This window comes from Mus pahari, chromosome 22 (genome assembly GCF_900095145.1).
Source record: "Mus pahari chromosome 22, PAHARI_EIJ_v1.1, whole genome shotgun sequence".
Classification (NCBI taxonomy): Eukaryota; Metazoa; Chordata; class Mammalia; order Rodentia; family Muridae; genus Mus; species Mus pahari.
In genome coordinates, this window is record NC_034611.1 from 20,671,625 (window position 1) to 20,695,025 (window position 23,401).

Below are 23,401 nucleotides of genomic sequence, written 5' to 3' on the forward strand. Positions count from 1 at the left end.
CAAAAAAAAAAAAAAAAGCAAATAGAATTGCATCTGTTGCATAAGTTTGTAACCTCAGCTCTTGGGAGGTAGAGGCAGATGAGAAGAAGATGTTGGCCAGCCTTGGCTACCTTCCAATTTTGAGGTTAGCCTGTGCTATGTGAAATCCTGTGTTAAATAACAAAATTCACAAAATTGTATGACTTGCATGCATATTACTTTAAAGAAGTGAATTTCTAACCGTTTTAGTTACGACTTTGAAAGTTAGAGTTAAGAGAGAGAGCGGTTTGGAAGCTACCTAATAAGTGGTAAGCACATGCTTTTACTGTTGACCTACATCCATCCCTACTCCTAGATTTTCTTTTTTGGAGACAAGATCTCACTATGTAGCCCAGGCTAGCCTGTGATAAGTTTCCTCCTGCCCCAGCTTCTGAATACTGAGATTATAAGTTTATGTTAAACTAACAGTAACAAAAAACTTGTGTGTATGACGTTGGCATTGTCCTTATCCTTTGAAAGAGTGGTGGTAGAACTTACAGTTGGAAGATATTTGGAAAACTCTTAACAGTTTAGCCGAGGTCCAGGGAAAGCACCATAATTTATCCCAGGTATCTGCTTTTTATGGCAGAGTAAGTTATGAGTACTTAGTTTTTTGGGGGAGAGGGTTGGGGGCAGTAGGGAGGTGGTGGTGGTAGTTTTTAATTCCTTATTTATTCTATAGAAATAAAGATCTAGGATAATTTATTTAATTAAAACCACCTTTTTGTTGGAGATGTAGCTCAAGGGTAGAACATTTCTTGGCCTGTTTGAGGTGCCTGCCATCCCCTGGTGACAAAGAAAGCTGACTTTTACACATCCTTACAAAGCCCAGGGAATTGTATCTACCCCATGCTGCCCTCTTTTTTGTCCTGCCAAAAGAGATCAGGTATTTTTATTTAAATATTGCGTATTTTGACCATGTGAGTAAGATTATCTTAATTCATTTTAAATGTCTTTCTGGGAAATACTTCCTTCATAGGAAACTTAGAATAAAACAAAATGAAAATTACTTAGAATGAAAATAACAAAGATCATGTTCACATAAATATATAACTTGTAGATTTTTAAGAATGATTTTTTTTGTAAATATTATAATATTCATGGAAATAAAATCTTTATAAAGCTTATATATTGAATTTATGTTATGTATTTAATGTATGTCTCACATAGTTGATTTCCATTTTTACTGGGATTTTGATGAGGAAGGACTTTAAAATTCAGGCTTTCTTTTGGATTGGGCAGAAGTACAGGGGATTAAGCAAGCTTGGGGTCAGAATAAACTTTTGAAAACATCGAAAGTGGATGAACTGGATCAGGGTGTCCACGCACAGACACGCTGATCCAGTGAGGATAGGTAGAAAGCTTTGAGTAACTGACCTGAGACACACTATGTAGATCAGACTGCCCTCAGCCTCAGAGATCATTCCCCTCCAGAGCGCAGGGATTGAATGTTTGCAAGTCATTCGGAATGCTTTTGAAACAGTTTAGGCATGCCCGTGGCCCTGCCAGTTAGCTCTCAGGCTTCTAGCTGGTGGTCTTTAGAGTAAAAAGCTCAGGAAGGGCCGTGGCTGGGACCCAGGACTCTCCTGGTGTAACTGAGGCTTTAGAGTCCATCCATGGCACACATACAATAGAGTTATGACAGTCGCATCAGTCCTGATCAGAAACTAGGGCTGGGGTTCAGCAGTCTGCTCATAGTGATGCGCGCTGAAGGGTAAGTATTGAACGTGGTGCTTAAGTCAGCTAGCTTCCCAAGAGTCACTGTTAAAGGGTATTATAGAGATGGCATGACTAAAGATGTGGTTTAGGGAAAATGCACTTAAATTTAGTGGTACAAATTATGGTTATAGAAATAGAAAAAGTAAATCAAGCGGATTCTTAGGGCATTAAGTTAGTTTATTTAATTTTCTTAGTTGAATCACAAAAACATTTTGTACTTTATATTTCCATAAGTAAAAATGTATACTGTGAAATGTCTTGAGGCCTGAGGTGACGGATGCTTGCCTAGTGCCCAGGAGGCACTGGGATAGATTGTCAACACTCTATGAACCTGTGTGTGGGTGTAGTGCATCTCTATAATCCTAGCACTCAGCACTGGAGGGTCAGGAAATCAAGGTTATGGTGTATTCTTCTTCTTTTCCTCCCAAGATGGGGTTTCTCTGTGTAGCTTTGGCTGTCCTGGAACTCCCTCTGTAGATCAGGCCAGCTTTGAATTCACAGAGATCCACCTGCCCCTGCCTCTGCCTCCTGAGTGCTAGGATTAAAGATGTGGCCACCATGGCCTTGCCTTTTATGGCGATTTATCTTTGTAATCTGTGCTAACTTTCATTTGAAATGCAATGAATCTTCTAATTTGAGGTAGCATATTTTGTAGTATGATTTGAGTAAATATGTCTGTTTTGAAATTATTAAGATATGCAGTATAATTAATGTTATAATTTCAGCATGCTACCATTCATACTTAATAATAGAGTATTGACTTTGTATAGCAAAACCCATTTTATAAGTTTCTGTGAAAAATTAATCCTGTGAAATGTTTCTAGAAAATAATTCAGTTTTAAAGTATTTAAAGCACATTTTTTTGGACGGGTTGGTTCTATAGTCAGTGTGGAAATTAAAATAGATGTGAAATTGCCTTTGAAAAATTCTTTTGTTGTACATAAAATAGTATTATAATCACATTTTTCTCTGGCCTTGTTTAACTTTGCTGTTTTCCTATATCAAGTGACACAATTTGGTAGCAGTTAAGGGCTGTGTAGAATAATAAAGTTAATTTTTCCTTATTTTAAATCCAGAATTCCATTCATCAGAGTAAACTCACTGAAGTTTTTATGAGTCAATATTGTTTTAATTGTAAAACATAATTCTGCCACATTCTTTTAATTCTTTCCCCTATGCAACTATCATTTTAGAGCGTGGTTTATGAGAATTCCCGAATAAGGCAAAAGAAAAAAATTAGTCATTTGATCACAAAACTTCTTGACACCGCGCCACACACCTCCCCCCACCCCGTCCCCATGGCTGTAAGAAAGCAGGCCGAGCAAACCATTGGACAGCAAGCCAGTAAGCAAAGCCCTCCATGGCCTCTGTGTCAGCTCCTGCCTCCAGGTTCCTGCCCTGTTTGAGTTCTTGTCCTGACTTCCTTCAATGATGGACTGTGGCATGGAAGTGTAAGCCAAATAAACCCTTTTCTCCCCAACTTGTGTTTTGATCACAGTGTTTCATCACAGCAATAATAACCCTGACCAGGATACTGCCTTCATGTTTGTAGTATTCCACCTTTACGTGTCTGTCCTCTTGTTACTAGTTCATTACACTTTTATTATGGAATATTATTCCATTGTAAAAATTGTTTTTCCTTTGAGACAGGGTTTCTTTGTATAGCTCTGGTTGTCCTGGTGTCATTGTATAAATCTTAAATGGAAAGAAAATTAGAATACTTGAATTTTGATATTCACTATTTTTATTTGGTAAAGAAAGTATAGGTAATTTTCAGTTGAAGTCATATGTTATTGTATACTTTAAGAAAATTATTTGTGGGGACTGAAGAGATGGCTCAGTGGTTAAGATGTCCCAGAGGTCCTGAGTTCAATTCCCAGCAACTACTTGGTGACTCACAACCATCTGTAATGGGATCTGATGCCCTCTTCTGGTGTGTCTGAAGACAGAAACAGTGTATTCACATAAGTAAATAAATAAATCTTAAAAAAAAAATTATTTATGTGTATAGGTGTTTTGCCTGTGTGTATGTCTGTGCACCACACGTGTGCTTGTATCAGTGGAAGCCAGAAGAGGACACTGGCTCCCCTGGGACTGAAATGGAATTACAGACACAGTCATGTTGGGGCTCAAATTAAACCCTGGTTCTCTGGTAAAACAGCCAATGTTTTTAACCACTGAGCCATCTCTCCAGGCCTTATTGTTTACTTTTTTTCTAGTGTAATAAAAGCTTCTTGCATCCAGAGTTGTAGCTTAGTTTATACAATGCTTAGCGAGCATGCATGAGTCCCTGGTTTGGTTTATAGCATTACCAAGAGCGTGTGCTTGTGTACTCCTGTGTTTCTAGCACCCAGGAAAATAAAGGCGGGAGAGTCAGCAATTCAAGTCATCATTGGCTAGAGTTTTGAGGCCAATCTGGACGACACAAGACTTGTCTCCCCAACCACTACCAGAAAAAAAGAAAAAAATTGTTAAATTTCTATTTTAGTTACCTCCTAGTGCACATGTGGTGGGATAACTGAGAATGGCCCCCATAGGCTCATATATTTGAATGTTTGGTTCCCAGTTAGTGCATTGTTTAGGAAGGATTCAGATGTATGACCTGATTGGAGGAGTTGTGTCACTAGGAGTGGGCTTTGAGGGTTCAAAGCCTGCACCAGGCCTAGTCTCTTTCTGCCTTCTATGGCTGGCTCAGGATGTAAGTTCTCAGCTACTGTCCAGTACCATGCCCAATTGCTACATACTCTGCAGTGGTGGCCACAGACTGACTCTGATACTATCAGCAGGTCTACAATTAAGAACTCTCCTTATGAGTTTGGTGTTTATTTACACCAGTAGAAGAGTAACTAAGCAGATTTCGAAGTTCTAGAGGTTTTGGTAATTTTAATCAAAACATGACCTATAGGAATATTTAGTTTTGGAATTGATTATATAAGATACTTTAAATTTTATGTATTCTCTTTAAAATAACTTGAGTATTTAGAATTGTTATAGAAAAGAATGTTAAGGGTTTGGGCTTAAAGATAAATATTTATGTCATCCTATTCTTAGGAATCATTGATTCTTATAAAAAATGCCAAAGGTGGGTATGATTGCATACACCTTTAAATTCAGCATTCAGGTGGATCACTGTGAGTTCTGTGTATCAAGTTCCAGGTCAACCAAGTATATAGAGAGTCTATAGTGTTTCAAAGAAAAAGAGATTAGATGCCCACTGTTGATCAGAAATTACCCTGTCTTCCTCAGGACTTGGTTTACCCTTCTATTCCTGCTGAAAGGCCCTTGTTATCTGTTTTTTTTTAAAACAGAAGCTTATAGTGGAATTTGGGGGATGGTTAGTCAGGGAGATAGTAAATCAATATTTACTGTCATACAGGTGGCCTTCTGTAGGAGGTTATATTCCTTGCTGCTGTTCCCAGTGGTCTTCATTCTACTCTTTGGAGTCCCTCATCTTTTCCCTTCCCTGACGTATGGGGTTCAGTGACCAAAGGACAAGAAGGATTGATTGTGGTAGTCAAACTTTTAGGTCTATGTGCTATGCGCCAAGTTGCATTTTAAGCATTTTTTAAGCATGTACACGCATGCACACACACAAACACACTTATATATACACACACATCTGAGTTAGGTTTTAAAGTAACTTTGTTTTTTTTGGATGTGCATGCGGTATAAATTTGCATCTTCTTGTGTGTATGAAATATGTGAGTGTGAGCTCTGGAATCCCAGGGTTGGCACTGGGTATGTTTCTTCTTTGCCACTCATGTACTCATTTTGCTGGGATTAAAGGCGTAAGCCACCACGCCCTGCTTTCTACTCACTTCCTGAGGCAGGGTCATTCATTGAACTCAGAGCTTGCTATCTTGTGGGGCTGTGGGTGTGGGGGGGGAAGGGGAGTGGGAGAGAACCTGTGTCCCGCCAGAGTTCCAGTGCTCTGGGTAGGCGGATGCAGGAAGACTGTGCACGCTTTCTACGCGGCCCCAGGTGGGCGTCTGGCAGTGTTAAGCCTCTGACCCCACACAGCGGGTGGCGGGTGGTGGACAAGAGGCAGCTCCTGGTACCAGGTTCTCAGCCTCAGGCATCCCATGCTGGCTCAGTGGAGGAGGGGCTGAGAACAGAATAGGGGCCCTGGGGCGGCACTAGGCCCTGGAGATGAAGGGAGGAAAGGGCAGGGGAGAGGGGGCGCTGGATGGTTCCCATGTGGTTGAGAGTCCTCGGTCAGGTCTGCGGCTGGAGCACAGGATGGCCTTCTGGTGGGAGGTTAGACACAGCTCTTTAGGAGAAAGCCCATCCCATTGTTCAAGCACAGCGGGCCTTGATGAACAGAGACAGTCTATGGTTTTAGAGCTTTATTGTAGAAAGGCAGGGAGAAAGAGAAGATAGAGAGAGGCCATGTGGAGAGAGGGGGGAAGGGAAAGAGAGAAGGAGGGCTAGAGTAAGAAAGCTTAGAGAGAGAGGTGGGGCCAAGCAGTCCCTCTTATCTTGGGCTGAGCTATCTTGCTGTTGCCAGGTAACTGTGGGGAGGAGCATACCTGGCTATAGTCAGGCAACTGTGGGAGTGGAGTCTAGCCAGAATGCCAGAAGCTTGGAACATTGTCTGCATGACTGATAGCCACAGACCTCCCCTGTGGGGGCTGTGGGGACAGTAACTTTGACAGGAGCCAGGGGTCCAGGAGACAGGATCAAACGCCTTCCGTTCTATGTAGGTGGAAATTACCACCCTTACCACCCACCGGGTCCCACCGGGGGTTCAAGACCTAAGCTCAACTGGAGATCAGGCTGTCTNTGCACAGCCCATAGCCCCACACTGTCTCTGGCTATCACTAGTCTGGCTGGTCATCTTGGCCTGGGCACCTCCTGCTCATCTGCTGCTCTACAAAAGAAAGGGTACACTACTGAATCTGAGAGTCTTTTGGTTTTAAAATTAATTATAATTTCTGAATTTATAGAATTGAATTGTCCTTTTTCAGGAATGAGAACATAAAAATAATGTATTTTGGATTCTGATAATACAGCAGAATATTTAATCACTATATTTCTTTCCAGCATTTTTTTTTTTTTTCTTTTCTGGAGACAGTGTCTAATTATGTAAACCTGGGCTAGCCCAGGACTTGGTGTATAGCTCAAGCTGGTCTTTAACTGTGACATTCCACCCTCGCCCTCCCAGACCTTTGCCGCTATGCCTAAGTTCCCAATCATTTGATAATGTATCCATCTAACTTTGGACAGCCTTGAAATGTTTAAAGGGGAATTCTGTTTCTCCCCTGGGTAATATAACAGAAAGCAGAACAAATTTTAAAGATGCACTGTGTTTTTGCTCAATGCATAATGACTGCTACTGTTGGGAATTATGTGAGAATAACCACACCTCACATTTTGAAAAAATGATGTTTATGTATACGGGTGTTTTGCCTATTTGTTACCCTGTGTACCATGAATGCCTGGTGCTGCTGGAGACCGAAAGAGGGTATCAGATCTCCTGGAACTAGAGCTATAGATAGTTGTGAGCCCCCAATGTGGGTTCTGGGGATCCAGGTAGTCTCCTAGCAGTAGCTGTTCTTAACCTATGAGCCATTGCTTCAATCGCCTCAAAAAGGTTTGTTTGTTTTTTTAATAGTTCACAGATAGACCAAATCATTCTTCTTTTTACAAACCTTAAAACTGTCTGTCTGATAATAAAAAAACAACAAAATTAATCAGTGCATGTTCAGGTTTCTTCACTGTAGTACAGGCTGGCCTGGAACTCACTATATATTATCATATGCTATCCTGCAGGCCAGCATGCCTAATCCATAAGATTAAATTTATTTTAAAATTAATCAGTTTTTTGAACTAAAAATTGCTGGATTATTACAATGCTGACAGAATTTAGTTACACAAACTTTGAGTTAGCAAATTTATACTTGTTAGAAATGATGGATATGCTAGGCGGTGGTGGCGGTATACACCTTTAACCCTAGCACTTGGTAGGTAAACGCAGGAGGATCTCTGAGAGTTCAAGGCCAACCTGGTCTACAAAGTAAGTTTTAGGACAGCTAGGGCTATACAGAGAAACTCTCTCTTGGAAAACAAAGTCCTATCATTTGTGGCCACATAGGAGAATATGGAGGATATTATGCAAGCAAAGTAGACCACTACTGTATGGTTTCACTTATATCTATAAATGTTGAGATAGAGGCAGAACATGGCAGCCACCAGAGGATGGGGTGGGAGATGGGGAGATGTCAGTCAAGACATAATATTTAAGTTGTACAATATAATATGTATAAATTTGTCAAAAATAAATGAAGGAAAAATAGAACTTTCTTAATCTCAAAAAACTGTATGTTTATCTTTTCCTCAGCTTGCCATGTTAAGTCAGTCGTTAAAACAATTTTATATATTTCTCCATGTCTAGACATTGGAATAATAGCTTTAATTTCTAAGGTTCCAAAGTTTTTACAATGATATGTTACACTATTTTAACAGGCCCAGTTTCTTAAATACCAAAATGAACATATCAAATACTCTTTAAATTTTTGTTTTACATTCATTTGTGTGTGTGTGTGTGTGTGTGTGTGTGTGTGTGTGTGTGTGTGTGTGTATCAGCGGCATTTGTCATTGGAGATCAGATGACAATTTGTAGGAGAGTTAATTCTCTCCTACCATGTGGGTTCCTGGGACCAAACCGATTGTCAGGCTTGGCGGTAGGTAGGTGCAGTTACTCACTGAGCCATCCCACTGACCCAAGGATACTTTTATATTCTTTCTTAATGCAACCTGATTTTCTTGTGCATATAATCATTACTGTTGGTATTATTATAGACAGACTCTTATACAGCCTAGGTTTGACCTTGAACTGATGCTCTTGGCCCTACTGCCAGCATTCTGGGATTACTGGGGGACTCATGCCATGGTATTGGTGTGCCAGTTTACTTTTGTTTGAATGAGCTTGGTAACGTAGAAATTATTCATCCTCAATAATAATATTTTAAATTTACTTTTTATTTCAGTTCATTCGGCCTCTAAAGAAATCACAGAGCCCAAGGCACAAGAAGAGGAAGCTAGCAGCTTGCTTAAATATTTCAGTGTTGTTTGGTGTAAAGCTTCAAAGAAAAAACACAAAAAGTGGGAAGGCGATGCTATTCTTATTGTAAAAGGAAGGTCCTTCACATTGAAAGATTTGGAAGGAAAAGATATTGGGAGAGGTATTGTGATACATATTATATGTATTTATTATTTGGTCAAAATATTAGTATATTTTTGTACAATTGAAATACAATTGGGCTTTACAAATGGACAGATTGTAATGTTATTTAATTGAATTTTGCATCTCAACTTTATAGGATACATGATGTTTTTCATAATAGTGAACCTAATACTCTTATGAGCTATGCTAATTCATTAGAGTAAATTCTGTCGGAGGGTTTAGTGTTCACCGAAAGGAGCCAACCAGCCATAGTTATCTTAGCACTCTCTTGAGACGGAGGAGTCTGTCTCGGTTGTCCCCTCCCCCAGTGTTGCGTGATTGAAATCCTTAAGAGCTGTCATTGGCTGCTTAGTGCTCTCCAGTTTCAGTACTACTCAATACAAATTTCAATACAAAGTGAGGACATAGGGGTTCGGTCTGACTCCATCCATCCACACAGCTAAGTTGGAGCGCACCATTGTTTCAGAGTAACATGCCCTAATACAGAGCAGTCTGCAGGTCCAGAGGGTGTCGCACGAGTGCTTTTGTTTTGTCCTCTACTATTTACTTTTGAGTTTGGTCAGACTATAAAATCTGTTGTATATATTCATTCACTTACTTAAAGATATTGTTTATAGTTTGTTTAATTTTCAGCGTATATGCCAACTTCTATAGGAGCAAAGATTCAGAGATAAATATAATTTACAGCTTAGTAAGGAGAAGGCAATGTAATTGATAATTGGAAGTGGTAAGATAACTGTTTCACTGCCAATTACTGCTAGCTGGAGTCTGATGGGCAGGGCCAGCTCTTCCAGTCCTGCAGCCAGGGAGGGGCAGGGCCAGCTCTGTTCAGCCCCACATCAGCTTGGCCACAGGTGGCACCCCAGCCACAGACGTCTGAGTGACCTTTGGTAACATGAGCAGTGGACATGGACCCATACATGACCCTCAGCGGCAGCATGGGCCAGGACCTCACCATGGCCTCAGGTGGCCGTATATGCTCTCATGTCAGGCTGTTCCTCACCACCCTTGCGTCCCCAGTCCCACCACTTCATTTTGTTTCTGTTTCTCTCCATCTCTCTACCGCTGTCTTGCCCATCTCAGTGACACTCTGGGCCTCTGGGTGTTTTCTGCCCCAGCATGCCTCAAAATGGGGTTGGGGGGGCAGAAGTGGAGTAGGGGTGGGGTGAGAAGGTGGGGGGTCATCTCAGCTCTGTTAATTTCTTACTTTTACAAACTTGTCTGTCTATCTATATCTATCTGTCTGTCTGTCTGTCTGTCTATCTATCTATCTATCTATCTATCTATCTATCTATCTATCTATCTATTGTGTGTCAGAGATAGAACGAGAGAGAGAGAGAGAGAGAGAGAGAGAGAGAATGCATGTGCAGTGGAATGTGTATGGAGGGAGGGAGATAGAGGTTGGTGTACTCTGGGCTAGCTTGCCCAAGAGCTTTCAAGCAGTTCTCCTGTGCCAAATTTTCATCTTACCATAAGAATGCTGGGAAATGGGCATGAACAAGTATTTCTTAGTTAAGAGTACATATTGCTCTTCCCTTGGTCCCAAGTTCACTTTCCAGCACCTTCATAGATGCATATATTGTTTATATATAAATATATATCTTGTAAAAGTGCTGAGATTATAGACACTACTGCATTAAAAGACATTTGGCTTTTTAATTCTGAGAATTAAACTTGAGCCATCAGGCTTGTTGACCTAGCATTTTGAACTATTTTCTGGATCTTAAGTTTTTTTAAAAAATCAGAATGATGAAGTATATATGTAATTTATATGCAGAGTATAATGCTTATTTTTTACAGTCATGGGAAGGTAACTATTTTATTACTAAGTTTTCTTAGAATGTCAGTACAATTAATTTGTTTTTTTGTTTTTGTTTTTTCTTAAAGGCTACAAATTCAAGGAGCTTGAAAATGTGGAAGAGGGCCAAACATTGATGATTGGTGGGAAAGAAATAGAAATCCTGGGGACAGTCTCTTCTGATGACTTCAATAGTGGCAAGTGTTTTCAGCATGGAAGTGGAAGTCCTGCTGTCCCAAGTTCTCAGGCTGCCAGGAAATGCTTTTCTAACCCTTTCAAAAGTGTGTGTCAGTCATCGCAAGCAAAGGGAAACAGATGGAATGTCTGCAGACCACGCCATAACCCATGCACACCAAGTAAGAGTTTAAAATAACCCATCTTTCTGTTTTCATTGTTTAAAGAGTTTTGTTTTTAGCACGGAGCCCATTGCCAGTATCCCATCTTGGCATAAAATCCAAGATCTATGCTTTGAAAAGAAACTTGGGGACGTCGTCCTGTTTCGTGTGCTGGGCCGGGGTCCCCACTTCACTGAGAGGGACAGATTCCTTGGGGCTCCCCTGATATGATGAAATTAACTTCCCTTTATAAATAAAGTGACCTTGATAATTTAAAAAAAAAAAAAAAAAAAAGAGTTTTGTTTTGTTTTTGAGACAATGTTTCTTCACTCTGTAGACCAGGCTAGCCTTAAACTTAGAGAAATCCACCTGCCTCTGCCTCCTGAGTACTGGGATTAAAGGCGTGTGCCACCACTACCTGGCTACTGTCTGAAGGTTTTTGACAAGTGAATTACATTTATATTTTGTTTTAAAATTTGTGAATGATTGAGGTCAGCTTGAGTTACATAGTGAGTTGAAAGACAGTTTGCACTATATATTGAGATTTGTCTCAAAACCGAAAACTAAGTAAAACTTAACTTGCAGGTAAGTGACTGGAAAATGGATGGGTGGCAAAGCCACTGCTGCCCAGTCTGATTGCTTGACTTAATCCTTACATCCTTCTGTGGTGTGCACACACCTACCTACATGTGTGCTTGTACAAAATTCAAAAGTTGTGAAAACTGCGGGTGAAGATTATATTCATAAGGAATAATGATGAAGTCAAATACTGCTGCGAGTTATATAACATGTTAATTCATAATTTCAGTGATATATGCTGATCTTGGTAGTTGGTGTGTATCTACAAGGATTTCCAGTTTCTTATCCCCAGAAGAAAGCACTGAGCAGGCACATACCTACAGCAGAAAATTTATTAATAATTAGTAGACTTCCAAGGAGGGGAGGAAGGCTCGAGCAGAGTTTAGAAGCCCCATGGCAGTGCCACACGTAGGATGGACACATGCATTCCGCAGATGGGATGGGCACATACATCCCAGTAGTGTAGCCTTTATGGCTTATTTGCACACGTTGAGCTTCCTCAGGAATACTTTCTGTTGCATGTTATCCTCTGAGGTCTGGAGCCCTTGGCCAGTGCTTCCAGCTGGTTCTAGTTGGTCTGTGCCTGGAGATTCCAACCCTCCTTTTTGCCCATAGGCTTATCTCTCATTGCTAATTTTGTAGTTTGGAGTTGAAGTCCTTCCTGCCTTTACTGTCTGCACTATCCAGTCTTGGCTCCTCCCTGAGAGCTTTTTGGGTAACTGAAGGATACATCTTACAACCACTTCTTTTGAGGAGTGTAGTCCCTTCCTATAAGAGACCACAAGATTCTCACTCTTCGACTGATTGGAGAAGAGGGCCTGGACTCCTATGGTAGGAATTGCCTGTGGTCCCCACAATACAAGTAGTATTGAGTTGCTGCATTCTCGGTGACCCAAAACCAGAGTTTCTCTGTGAGCATTAGGCAGTGTGCCAGCTAGTTCTAATGTTAACTTGATATAAGCTAGAGCTATCTGAGAAGAGGGAATACACGACTGAGAAAAATGCCTCTGTAAGATTGGCCTGTGGGCAAGTTTGTAGTGTGTTTTTAAAAAATTGGTGATTGATATGGGAGGGCCCAGCCAGGGTGGGTTGTGCCCTGCCCCCCTGGCCTGGTGCTTCTGAATGTTGAAATCAGGCTGAGCAAGCCATGGTGAGCAAGCCAGTAGGCAGCATTCCTTGATGGTCTCCGCATCTGTTCCTGCCTCCAAACTTCTGCCCCGAGTTCCTGCCCTGGCTTCCCTAATGATGGATTTATAAGCTGTGAGGTCAGTAAGCCTTTCCTTCCAAGGTTGCTCTTGGTCGTGGGGTTTGCTCCATGACAATGCCTGGTCATAGCAGGTTCCCTTTTGGTTTCTGTTATCATATCCGGGGCCATCAGTTCTTGCAATGCAGCCGTCATTCGGATTTGAACCTTTGAGATTGGGAGGGAGTTCTCAGGCTGTAGAGGAAGGCATACACAGCTGACTGTATGCTGACAATGTGGCCAAGCACAGAGGAGCAGGTTTAAGAAAGAGTCTGCTCGGGGGATGGATTGAATGGACCATTGCTAACAGTGAGCAGAACTAAGGACCATTTGTCCATGAAATAGATGTTTATTCAGTGTACTAGAATAGTTTACCTTCCTTTCTCATCTCTTTATTCTTCTTTTTTTCTTCCTTGTTTATATTTTGGGTTCAATTAAGTTTTAACCACATTGTCAACATGCAAACATACTCCAAAAACAGTTTTGATGGATTTATTTTCCTCAGATTTATCAATTGTCAGTCAGCTCTCTGTTACATTTGATTTTGTCTTTGGAGGATATTTTAGTGAATCCTTAAAGCTGTTATTACCTTATTTCTAAAAAATTAGATTATTGTTTGATGGTTAATTCATGCTGTTTTGCAAAAGCTCATGAATTTGACATTCATGAATGTTATAGTTAACCTTCAGTCACTCTCAGTTCTGACTAATGCTAATGGAAGTGGTGGCCACCATCAGTTTGTATAGGCCTGAAGAAAAAGGCAGCCTTTATGTTGATCACTGGCAAGTACTTCTTGTCAAAATTCTAACTGTGCCTTCCAGTGGGAGTGGCTCTCTGTCCTGACGGTGGAATGCTGTGCTTACTGAATTCCTTCTTAGACAGAAGTAAATTTCAGCATTTGGAGTACTTCAGAGCACGCAGTTTATAACTTCCTCCCCACTTTCCTTCCTCTCTCATCCCCACCCTGCTCTCCTCTTCTTTCCTTTTCTCTCTTTTGGCCTTGAACTCCCACTTTTCCTTCTGCCTCTAGAGTGCTAAGATTACAGGTGTGTGTTCATTTCTAGTGTATACACACACACACACACACACACACACACACACACACACACACACACACACACAGAGTTCACCATAAACAGTGGGAAGCAGTTCTGTTGGGGAATGAGATAATGTTCTGAAAGTGGTATTACCTTATCTTTAAGATGCCCTTGTTATGCCGCGACCAGACGAGAATCACCAGTGGATGTTTAATAGGCACTGCTCTCCTATTGTGGATGTGGTGATAGACCCTCACCTTGTATGCCACCTCCGACCACATCAGAAAGACGGAATCATCTTCCTCTATGAGTGTGTGATGGGAATGAGGTAGGAAAATAAATGGTCACAAGTAGGTTTCTGAGAAGAATCTGATAGAAGGAACTTCAGGTCTGTACCATAGATGTCAGTTGGTAGGAAAGGCAATTGGTACTAAGTATGTGCGTTCCACAGTGGTCCTTGGTGAAAACCATGTGCCAGACGTCCTGATGAGAAGTAAATCAGGAGCAAGGACCATAAGTAGCTCCGCCCTACCTAACCATTTAATTTGTCTTTTTATCAATAGTATTTCACTTGTTCCTCACAAAAGCTGTAAGTGAGGGAGGTAAAGTACTAATTTTATTTTATGGAAAATGATAAGAATAGAAAGATTTACTTTCCCGGTTATATGGTTAGTAAGAGGTGTGTTAGATACAGTGTAGGGATGGTCAGCTTTTAGTTGAAGGCTCTTTTCTCTAAACCATTTGTCTTCTAAGAGGTACCTCACACACACACACACACACACACACACACACACACACACACACACACTTTTTCATGCTGTGTCTTGAGCCCAGGGCTTTGCACACACTTTTCTGACCTCACCAAGTCTTTCATCGGATCCTCACCTTCACATTTTATAGGCTTCAACCAAAGATCTAGTTCCAAACTTACCCATGCCAGCTTATGCTGCTTACTCACAAAGACACATGGCCACAAAAGTATATGTGTTTGGAAAGCACCATTTTTTGGTGTGAGCAATCTGAAGTCATGTTATTGACCGAGGAAGCTGAACTCAGGAAGGAATATTAACCTGCACTGGTGCGTCTTGGTTCCCTTCAGACTTTGTTTCCATGAGGAGGTTCTTTAGTTCCGAGCTGACTGGAAGCAACACTCGAAGCTACTCAGCAGGATCTAACTAACTCCTGATGAGTTAGTTGTTCATCCTCCTCGTGTGTGCTCCTGTGTGTGTGCATGCACCGTGTACCTAGCACATGGACACCGGAAGTCAAGTTCCGGTGTCGTTTCTGTCTTGGTGTTTTGTTTGCTGTTGTTGTTGTTGTTTTGGAGTTATGGTCTCTTAGTGATGCAAACGTGCTGATGTGGCAGACTGGCTGGCCAGGGAGCCCTGGGAGTCCACCATGCCTGGCTCTTTTTGTGGGGTGTGAGACTGAACTTAGGTTTTTATCTGTGCTGCTGCTGAAGCCATCTCCCCAAACCCTGCTTATCAGTTCTGATTTCTAATAGAGAAATGTAAGCTAACAAACTATATTTATGTTTTTGGTAATATCCTTAATTTCATTGGACATTGTAACTCTTAAATATCATGTAGCTATTTAAGAGCTTAAAAATATAAAGCAGTATAAAATGTATGGTTTTGAAAATATTCTTAATAACTTCATTTTAAGTTGTATTATTGTAGGACATCAGACATTTTCTAAGCTATTTTGGTTGAGGACTCCATTGTCAGAGAGTGATAAGTTTTGATTGTAGAATATGTTTATTTTAAATAATTTCAGCTCAGGTCTTACTGACTAAAGTTTCAGTGTAATCTGAATTGTTTTGATCTAGTAAAATTGATTGATAAGTGTTCAAAATGTTAGTTATGAGAGACATAGCTATAGTTTAATTATCCCAATGTAGATAAAAAATTGTAATTCATTTCTAGTATTCGACTATATCTAGATGGCAGTAATAGAGGTTTTATATTCAGGTCTTTAACTTCAGATTCATTAGTTCACAATATATAATGCTCATAATTGTCAAAGACTAAAAATTGACAGGTTATTACCAGCTACATGAAACTCTAAACTAGTCTGTAGGGTCATTATTACTAGTTTCCTGTTCTTGATGCTATCAGGGCATGAAATATTTTCCCATTGTGATTCACTAAACTATAATTACTTCTAACAGAGCAGCTGGCAAATGTGGCGCTATTCTTGCTGATGAAATGGGCTTAGGGAAAACATTGCAGTGTATCTCGCTCATCTGGACCCTACAGTGTCAGGGGCCCTATGGTGGCAAGCCAGTAATAAAGAAGACACTCATTGTTACCCCTGGAAGCCTGGTGAATAATTGGAGGAAAGAATTTCAAAAATGGCTGGGAAGTGAAAGGATCAAGATATTTACCATTGATCAGGTAAGAGATTTTTAAAGGTTTAAGCCCTAAACATTCTTGCAATATCAAGCCTTTTCACTTAGTATAGTTCTTAGCTTTTTGACTGTATGGAATCCCACAAGCCCCTTGTATAGAAATGGAGCTTTGCCCTACATTTTGATTTTGAGTTGTTACAGGATGGTTACTTTTGACTCTTCAGAGTCATATGTTCAGGTACTGACTCTCAGTGTGCAAGTGTTCATTTTCTTGTAATGTGACAATGTACTATAATGTGTTGGAAACACAGACAGGAGGATCTAGAATTTGAGGCCAACCTCAGCTATATAATGAGACCATAGCCTGTTACATACATACATACATACATACATACATACATACATACGTGCATTATGAACTCATGTAATATTTTGTACATTATAGTTTAGCCTAGTTTACCTTAAATGTGCTTAAAACAGTTATATAGCTTGTACCTTGAAAAACTCAGTTAGTTTTGTATGTGGGCAGGTGATTCGAGAGGACACTGAGTTGGATTACTGGGGACTAAGGAGTTTACTAGAAGTGTTGTTAATGACTTAGAGAGACAGGCAACAGAGTGACTCTGAGGAGAGCTCAGTCCCCAGCACAGAAGGCAGCACAGCAGCGTCTCCGAAGAGAGTCAAAGTCTAAGAGGCAGGAGAGGGAGTCTCTGGAGAACAGGGAGGCTCATAGGCAGGAGGCATGGAGAGGGGGACTCCGTAGACAGCACTTCCCAGCTGAGATGCCATAGCGAGGCTGTTCACAGGCGGTATCCAGGAGGGGGCTCAGCAGAGACTGGCTGCTAATGTTGTGTATAGTCACTGTGCAAAAATAGATTTTTTTTTTATTTTATAATAGAATGTTGGATATTTTATTTGTTTTACTGAATACCGAGAAAACAGAATGACTTTATCTATCTCTTTGTACCATTTTCAAGTCAAAATATCAGAAGTCAACCATTGGGATTCAGTCACTCAGGAACTTGGGAGATAGGACATTGGAAGGTGGTTAGGGTTAGACAAAATCATAAGGATGGAGCCCTATGGTGACATTAGTATGCTGGTACTAAAGGAAGAGCGATCAGATCTTCCCCTCTTCACTATGAGTGAAGCCAGGGAGAAGGGGAAGGCTTTTTATGCTAACAGTCTAGGTCTTCCTGGCCTGGCTGTGGCCTGGTTGGTATTCCCTGAGACCATTATGCTAGCGTCAGCTCCTGGGGGCGTTGATAATGCTGAGGAGGTTCTGTTGCTGGGTGTGTGTGTGTGGGGGGGGGGTTTGCCTTTTGACTTAAGATAATTGTCAGTCAGGGCCCTTGTTCCTGGGATCTAATGCAGTTGTAGGGGAGAGAAACCCAGGAGAGCTCAGAAGGAAGGAAAAGAACAAAATGAGAATGCCTGTGTCTGTGTCTGGGACCGTCTTCATTGATGGTCAGTCTTAGGCTTCCCATCCCAGTGAGAAGTCATGGCTGGTCAAGCCTTCTTAATGCAGCCCAACAGGACCAAAACAGGAGGGATTAATGGATCTGATAGTTGGTTACTGGTGGGCAAAATGCGTTGCTTAGATTTGATTATATAGTTTCTGTTTATGGTTTATTAAATATTATATTTCTCTCTTTAGGACCATAAAGTCGAGGAGTTTATCAATTCTACATTTCATTCAGTTCTTATCATCAGTTATGAAATGTTGCTTCGTTCCCTAGATCAGATTAAGACTATACCATTTGGCCTTCTGATCTGTGATGAGGGGCACCGTTTGAAGAACAGTAGTATCAAGACAACGACGGCCCTTTCTAGCCTCTCTTGTGAGAAGAGAGTAATTCTCACTGGTTAGTAGTCACTCTGGGGAAGATGGGATGGGACTTCTGCTTAATGAGCCTTTTACAGTTTGTAATCTGATCCTTGACATAAAAAGAACTGGTGATGTTGGGGAATTCATATGAATAAACCTGTGTTCATTGATTATGAATCTTCAAATCCCTGTGCGCTTTTCTGCAGTCCCGTTTCTGCCTTTTGAGGAATAAATGTAATGATAGCGCAGTAAAGTGTGAGGTTGACAGGGAGGGACTGGGTGTGAAGCATGAAACTTGGGAAAGTAGTTTAACTTCTTGGTTCCTCGATTTCCTTGTCTGTGAAATAGAGATGTAATGGCATCATGTTATGGACTTGTCGTGAGGGCCAGAGGACTTGATCTGTGGAAGTCTAATTCAATCATGTGGTAGACATTTCTGTCTTGTACACCCAGCCTTGTTTTAAATTTTTTTTTAATTACCTATTTATTTCTGTTTTGTGTGTATATGTGTGGGTATGCACATGCTTTGGAGGTCAGAGGATGACTTACAAGGTCTGTTCTGTTCTCCCACCGTGTGGGTTCCAGGGATGGAGCTCAGGCTGTGAGGCTTGGCCATCGTCCTTTTCCCTGCTGAGCCATCTCTCTGGGCCTGCTTGTTTGTTTGTTTGTTTTAAATTTAATCAATTAAAGGTGAAAAAGATGAAAAGAATTGGCATCAAATATCATATATACTTTGATGCCCAACGTTTAGTAGATAGCAGTCAATGTTTTTATGTAATAATAACATAAAAATTGAATAGTAGAGAAGCTGGTGTTTAGTACCTAGAAAGTTCTGTGTTTAAAGGAAACAGTGCTGGAATTTTGTTAAGAAGGAATGTTCTGTTGGTAACTTGCTTCACAGAGGTACCGCCACTCTCCTGTGTCCCTGCTTTGTCAGTCTTGAGACCGTTCTTGCTTTCCTGTTCTTGTCACTTGCTTCTAGAGCTGTAACTTTGATAAAAACTATCACTGACTAATGTCTTAAATTAAAAAAAAGTATATAGTTTTTTATGTCTTTAGAATTGTCTGAATCGATCCATCCATATCTATCATTTTGTGGTTCTAGGGACTAAACCTAGGATTTATTTTAATTTATTCTTTTTTTCATTTTAATTGACAATACTTTTTTTGTAATATATCATGATTATAATTTTCTTTCCTTCTACTTCTCCAAGTTCCTTTCCCCCTCCCTATTCCCTCCCAATCCACTCCCTTTCTGTCTCTCATTAGAAAAGAATAGGCTTCTATGAGATAGCAACCAAACATTGCAAAGCAGACTGTAATGAGGTTGAAGCAAAAACTATCATACTGAATTGAACATAGTCCAACAGGAGGAGGACAGTCCTGAGAACAGGCACAGGAGTCAGAGACTCAGTTGTTCTCACAGTCAGGAATCCCATAAAAGCTAAGCTCATTGCTAGACCGTACACAGAGGATGTGGCGTGGACCGGGTCGGCCCTGTGCGTGCTGCTCTAGTCTCTGCGCTCATGTGCACCTTGCTGAGTCGATTCAGAGGGCCTTGCTAAGCAAGCTCTCTGTAAATGACCTACATCTTTGAACCAGTTCTTGCTTTTTATAATTCAGAGCCTTTTGCTCTGAATGTGATGGTCTGTCTGCCTTCTATGAAAGTTCATGTATGCAAATGAACATGTTCAGTGATACATATGTGATCGTACTCAGTTATCCATGGTAGAGGAAATTTAGATTTTGTTTCCTGCAATATTTTAGCTCATTGTTATGGAAAGTATTCAATTGGTGTTGACTAGAAATAGGTTAAGATTTAGATATCTAGGCCAGGCGGTGGTGGCACATGCCTTTAATCCCAGCACTTGGGAGGCAGAAGCAGGCGGATTTCTGAGTTTGAGGCCAGCCTGGTCTACAGAGTGAGTTCCAGAGAAACCCTGTCTCAACAACCCCCCCCCCCCGTTGTCTGTCAGGGTTGCTGTAATAAAAAGTCATGAACTGTGGCTTATTCAACACTTTCCTGTAGTTGTCGGGAGTAGAAGCTCAGCACTTAGGTGTGCTATGTGGATCTGACACTCACAGCCAAAGGAGCTCCTGTCACACTCCTGGCTCACAGGTGATGAACTGGTGTAAATACCTAGTTCAGGGCTACTCAGGGGAGGAGGTGGGTTCAGAACGTGTGCAGCCAAACCCCAGAGCCCTGCCCTCAGCCACCTTGCTGAAAGCAGATGCAGAACTTTACGTATCTCTATTTTAAGTTTTGGTTAAAGCTTAGTTAGTTGCAGGTTATTATTTACTTTTATGCTCTCAGAAAGAAGGGACAAATGTCTCCAGAGACTTGTGATTGATTATAAGACGAATTCAATTCAGCCTCTCATCACTATTATCTCTCCGTAGGTACCCCAGTTCAGAATGATTTGCAAGAGTTTTTTGCATTAGTTGATTTTGTTAATCCAGGAATATTAGGGTCTCTGTCGTCTTACAGGAAAATATACGAAGAGCCCATCATTGTGTCAAGAGAGCCTTCTTCTTCCGAGGTATACCCGACTTTAATGATTCTTTGTTTTAGAGAGCAGTGTGTCTGGAAAAATAAAATGTTGGGATTCATTTATATACTGTATATTATTAAATCTAAGATATACCATTCTATATATCTCTAAAGAGGACATGATTAAAAATGTAAGGAAAACATCAGTTGTTAAAAAGCATCCTAGAGGTTGAGACAGGATTGCTGCAAATTCTAGGGGAGGTTGGGCTGCAAAGTATGACTGTATTTAACACACCTGCATGCACACACACACATACACACACACACACACACACACAAAACACTACACACCACACACACTACACACACCACACCACACACACACACACACACACACACACACACACACACACATACACTATACACCCTCCCTGCACACACTACACACACTATACACCACACACACACACATACACAAACACTACACACACCACACACACACACTACACACACTATACACACACACACACATACAGAAACACTACACACACCACACACAAACTACACACACACTATACCACACACACACACACACTACACACACCACACCACACANACACACACACACACTATACACCCTCCCCGCATACACTACACACACACTACACACACTATACACCACACACACACACACACACACATACACAAACACTACACACACCACACACACACTATACACACACTATACCACACACACACTACACACACCACACCACACATACACACACACACTATACACCCTCTCCGCACACACTACACACACACTACACACTACATGCACTATATACCACACACACACACACACACACACACACACACACACACACACACACGCACGCACACGGCAAGTTCAAGGCCAGAGCTGCATAATGGAAAGATCCTATCTGATCCACCCCGCAGCAGACACAGTCCTCCCCCACCAAAGTCTGTTTGTTTTGGAAATAGTCTCCTACAGCTCAGGCTGACTTTGAGCTGGTCCACCCATATCCTCAGTGCAGGGAATACAGATATGTGCCAAAGACACAGTTTTATTAGGTGCTGCGCGGATCAAACCGTGGGCTTCTTACACGTGGGACAAGCAGTCTAAAACCTGAGCGACATCTCGTGCTACATCTTGTGCTGGGGAATTTAAACTATAAAGGCAGTTTGTCAACATATATTTTAAAAAGCATTTTTACATGAATCGGAAACAGTACAAAACAATGGCTTACATGAATTATTTCATAATTGCATGGAAAATGTTCATGGTATATTATATAAAAATAATGTTAGTCACTTACTGATCTGACAGAGTTTTGTTGTTTGTTTTTGTGAGGCAGGGTTTATTATGTAGCCCAGGTTGGACTAGAACTTACTGTCTAGACCAGGTTGTCCTTCAGCTCCTGATCCACCTGCTCTGTGTGTTCTGTTAAGTGCTGAGCTCAAAGGTTTGTGCCACCACTCCCAGCCCAATCTAACACATATTGTAAACATTGTAAGTGGATCAAAGGTTAAGAAGCATACACTGGAGGAGTACAAAGATGAACCAGAATAACTAGATTCTTCCTGCATGAAGTTTCGTTGTTTGAGACTATGTTTTTTGCTACAAATAATGACGTATCATTGGATATTTATACAGAGTCATGCTACTTAAAAATATATATCTTTCCCCCTTTTTTTGTGGATAGCAGGCATGCTAAGGCCTGTGTGTGGTTGGAGGACAACTTTGGGGAGCTGGCTGTTTCTATCATGAGGATCAGGGGTTCCTGGGGTTATCCCTGAGTCAGTGTTCTCTACCTACTGAGCCATCTCACCAGCTCAGCCATCGCTGATTTTGGTTGATTAAAATAGACTTTAGATTTCTTATAGTTCTATACAGAACTATAGTTTCTATCTTTGAGGGCTCTATTACATTTGTAATAAAAATTAAACTCTTAAAAATAAGGAGAGTTTTCTTATACAGGAGTAAATATATGCATAAAGGATTTGTTTTAGACTTCCCTGTTAAGGTTTATATGGTCAGAAGACTCTATAGAGAATTTAAGCATTTATTTCATTTATTTATTTATTTTTAAAGATTTATTATTGTATCTAAGTACACTGTAGCTGTCTTCAGATGTACCAAAAGAGGGTGTCAGATCTCATTACGGATGGTTGTGAGCCACCATATGGTTGCTGGGATTTGAATTCAGGACCTTCAGAAGTGCTTTTACCTGCTGAGCCATCTCTCCAGTCCCAAGCATATATTTTATTAATATTATATTTTGACTTAAATATACATTTTTATAATGGACAGTGTATAATGATTTTGAAAGTGTCAGCTGTCCTGTGCTAGCAAATTAAAAAAAAACAAACAACTTTTATTTACTCTGTCAGAATTTCATGCCTGCATGCATGTGTTTTGGTCATACTCTCTAACACCATTACCCGGCCAGTTCCATGTGGATTGATAGCCCCATGTCCCTCTTCCAGCTTCATGTCTTGTTTCCTTCTTAAACAACCCACTGAACTGTTACTGTAGCCCATATATGTCCAGGTGGCTCTGGCACACAACTGGGCTTAGGCTCCCAACTGTGCTGCATGTTAGCTGGTTGGTCCTGTGACTCCTCCTGGCAAAGATCAGGGACTGCCGCAGAAGAGAGAACCAGAGGCTAGGGAGGGTCAGAGCAAATCAGTGCCTTCTGACATGAAGGGACAGTTGCCTGAACGGGCTCACAACTCACAGCACTGGACATGAAGGGACAGTTGCCTGAACGGGCTCACAACTCACAGCACTGG

General features: G+C 41.0%; 1 protein-coding gene across 1 annotated transcript in view; it reads left to right on the forward strand.

The window, feature by feature from the left end:
• Rad54b (RAD54 homolog B) overlaps positions 1-23,401 on the forward strand; it is a 68,298-nt gene that overhangs the window by 32,743 nt on the left and 12,154 nt on the right. The window contains exons 4-9 of the mRNA XM_029533440.1: positions 8,727-8,921; positions 10,811-11,077; positions 14,081-14,243; positions 16,086-16,311; positions 17,923-18,130; positions 20,494-20,633. Of these exons, the coding sequence (XP_029389300.1) occupies positions 8,727-8,921; positions 10,811-11,077; positions 14,081-14,243; positions 16,086-16,311; positions 17,923-18,130; positions 20,494-20,633 (1,199 nt within the window). The remainder of the gene's footprint in view (positions 1-8,726; positions 8,922-10,810; positions 11,078-14,080; positions 14,244-16,085; positions 16,312-17,922; positions 18,131-20,493; positions 20,634-23,401) is intronic.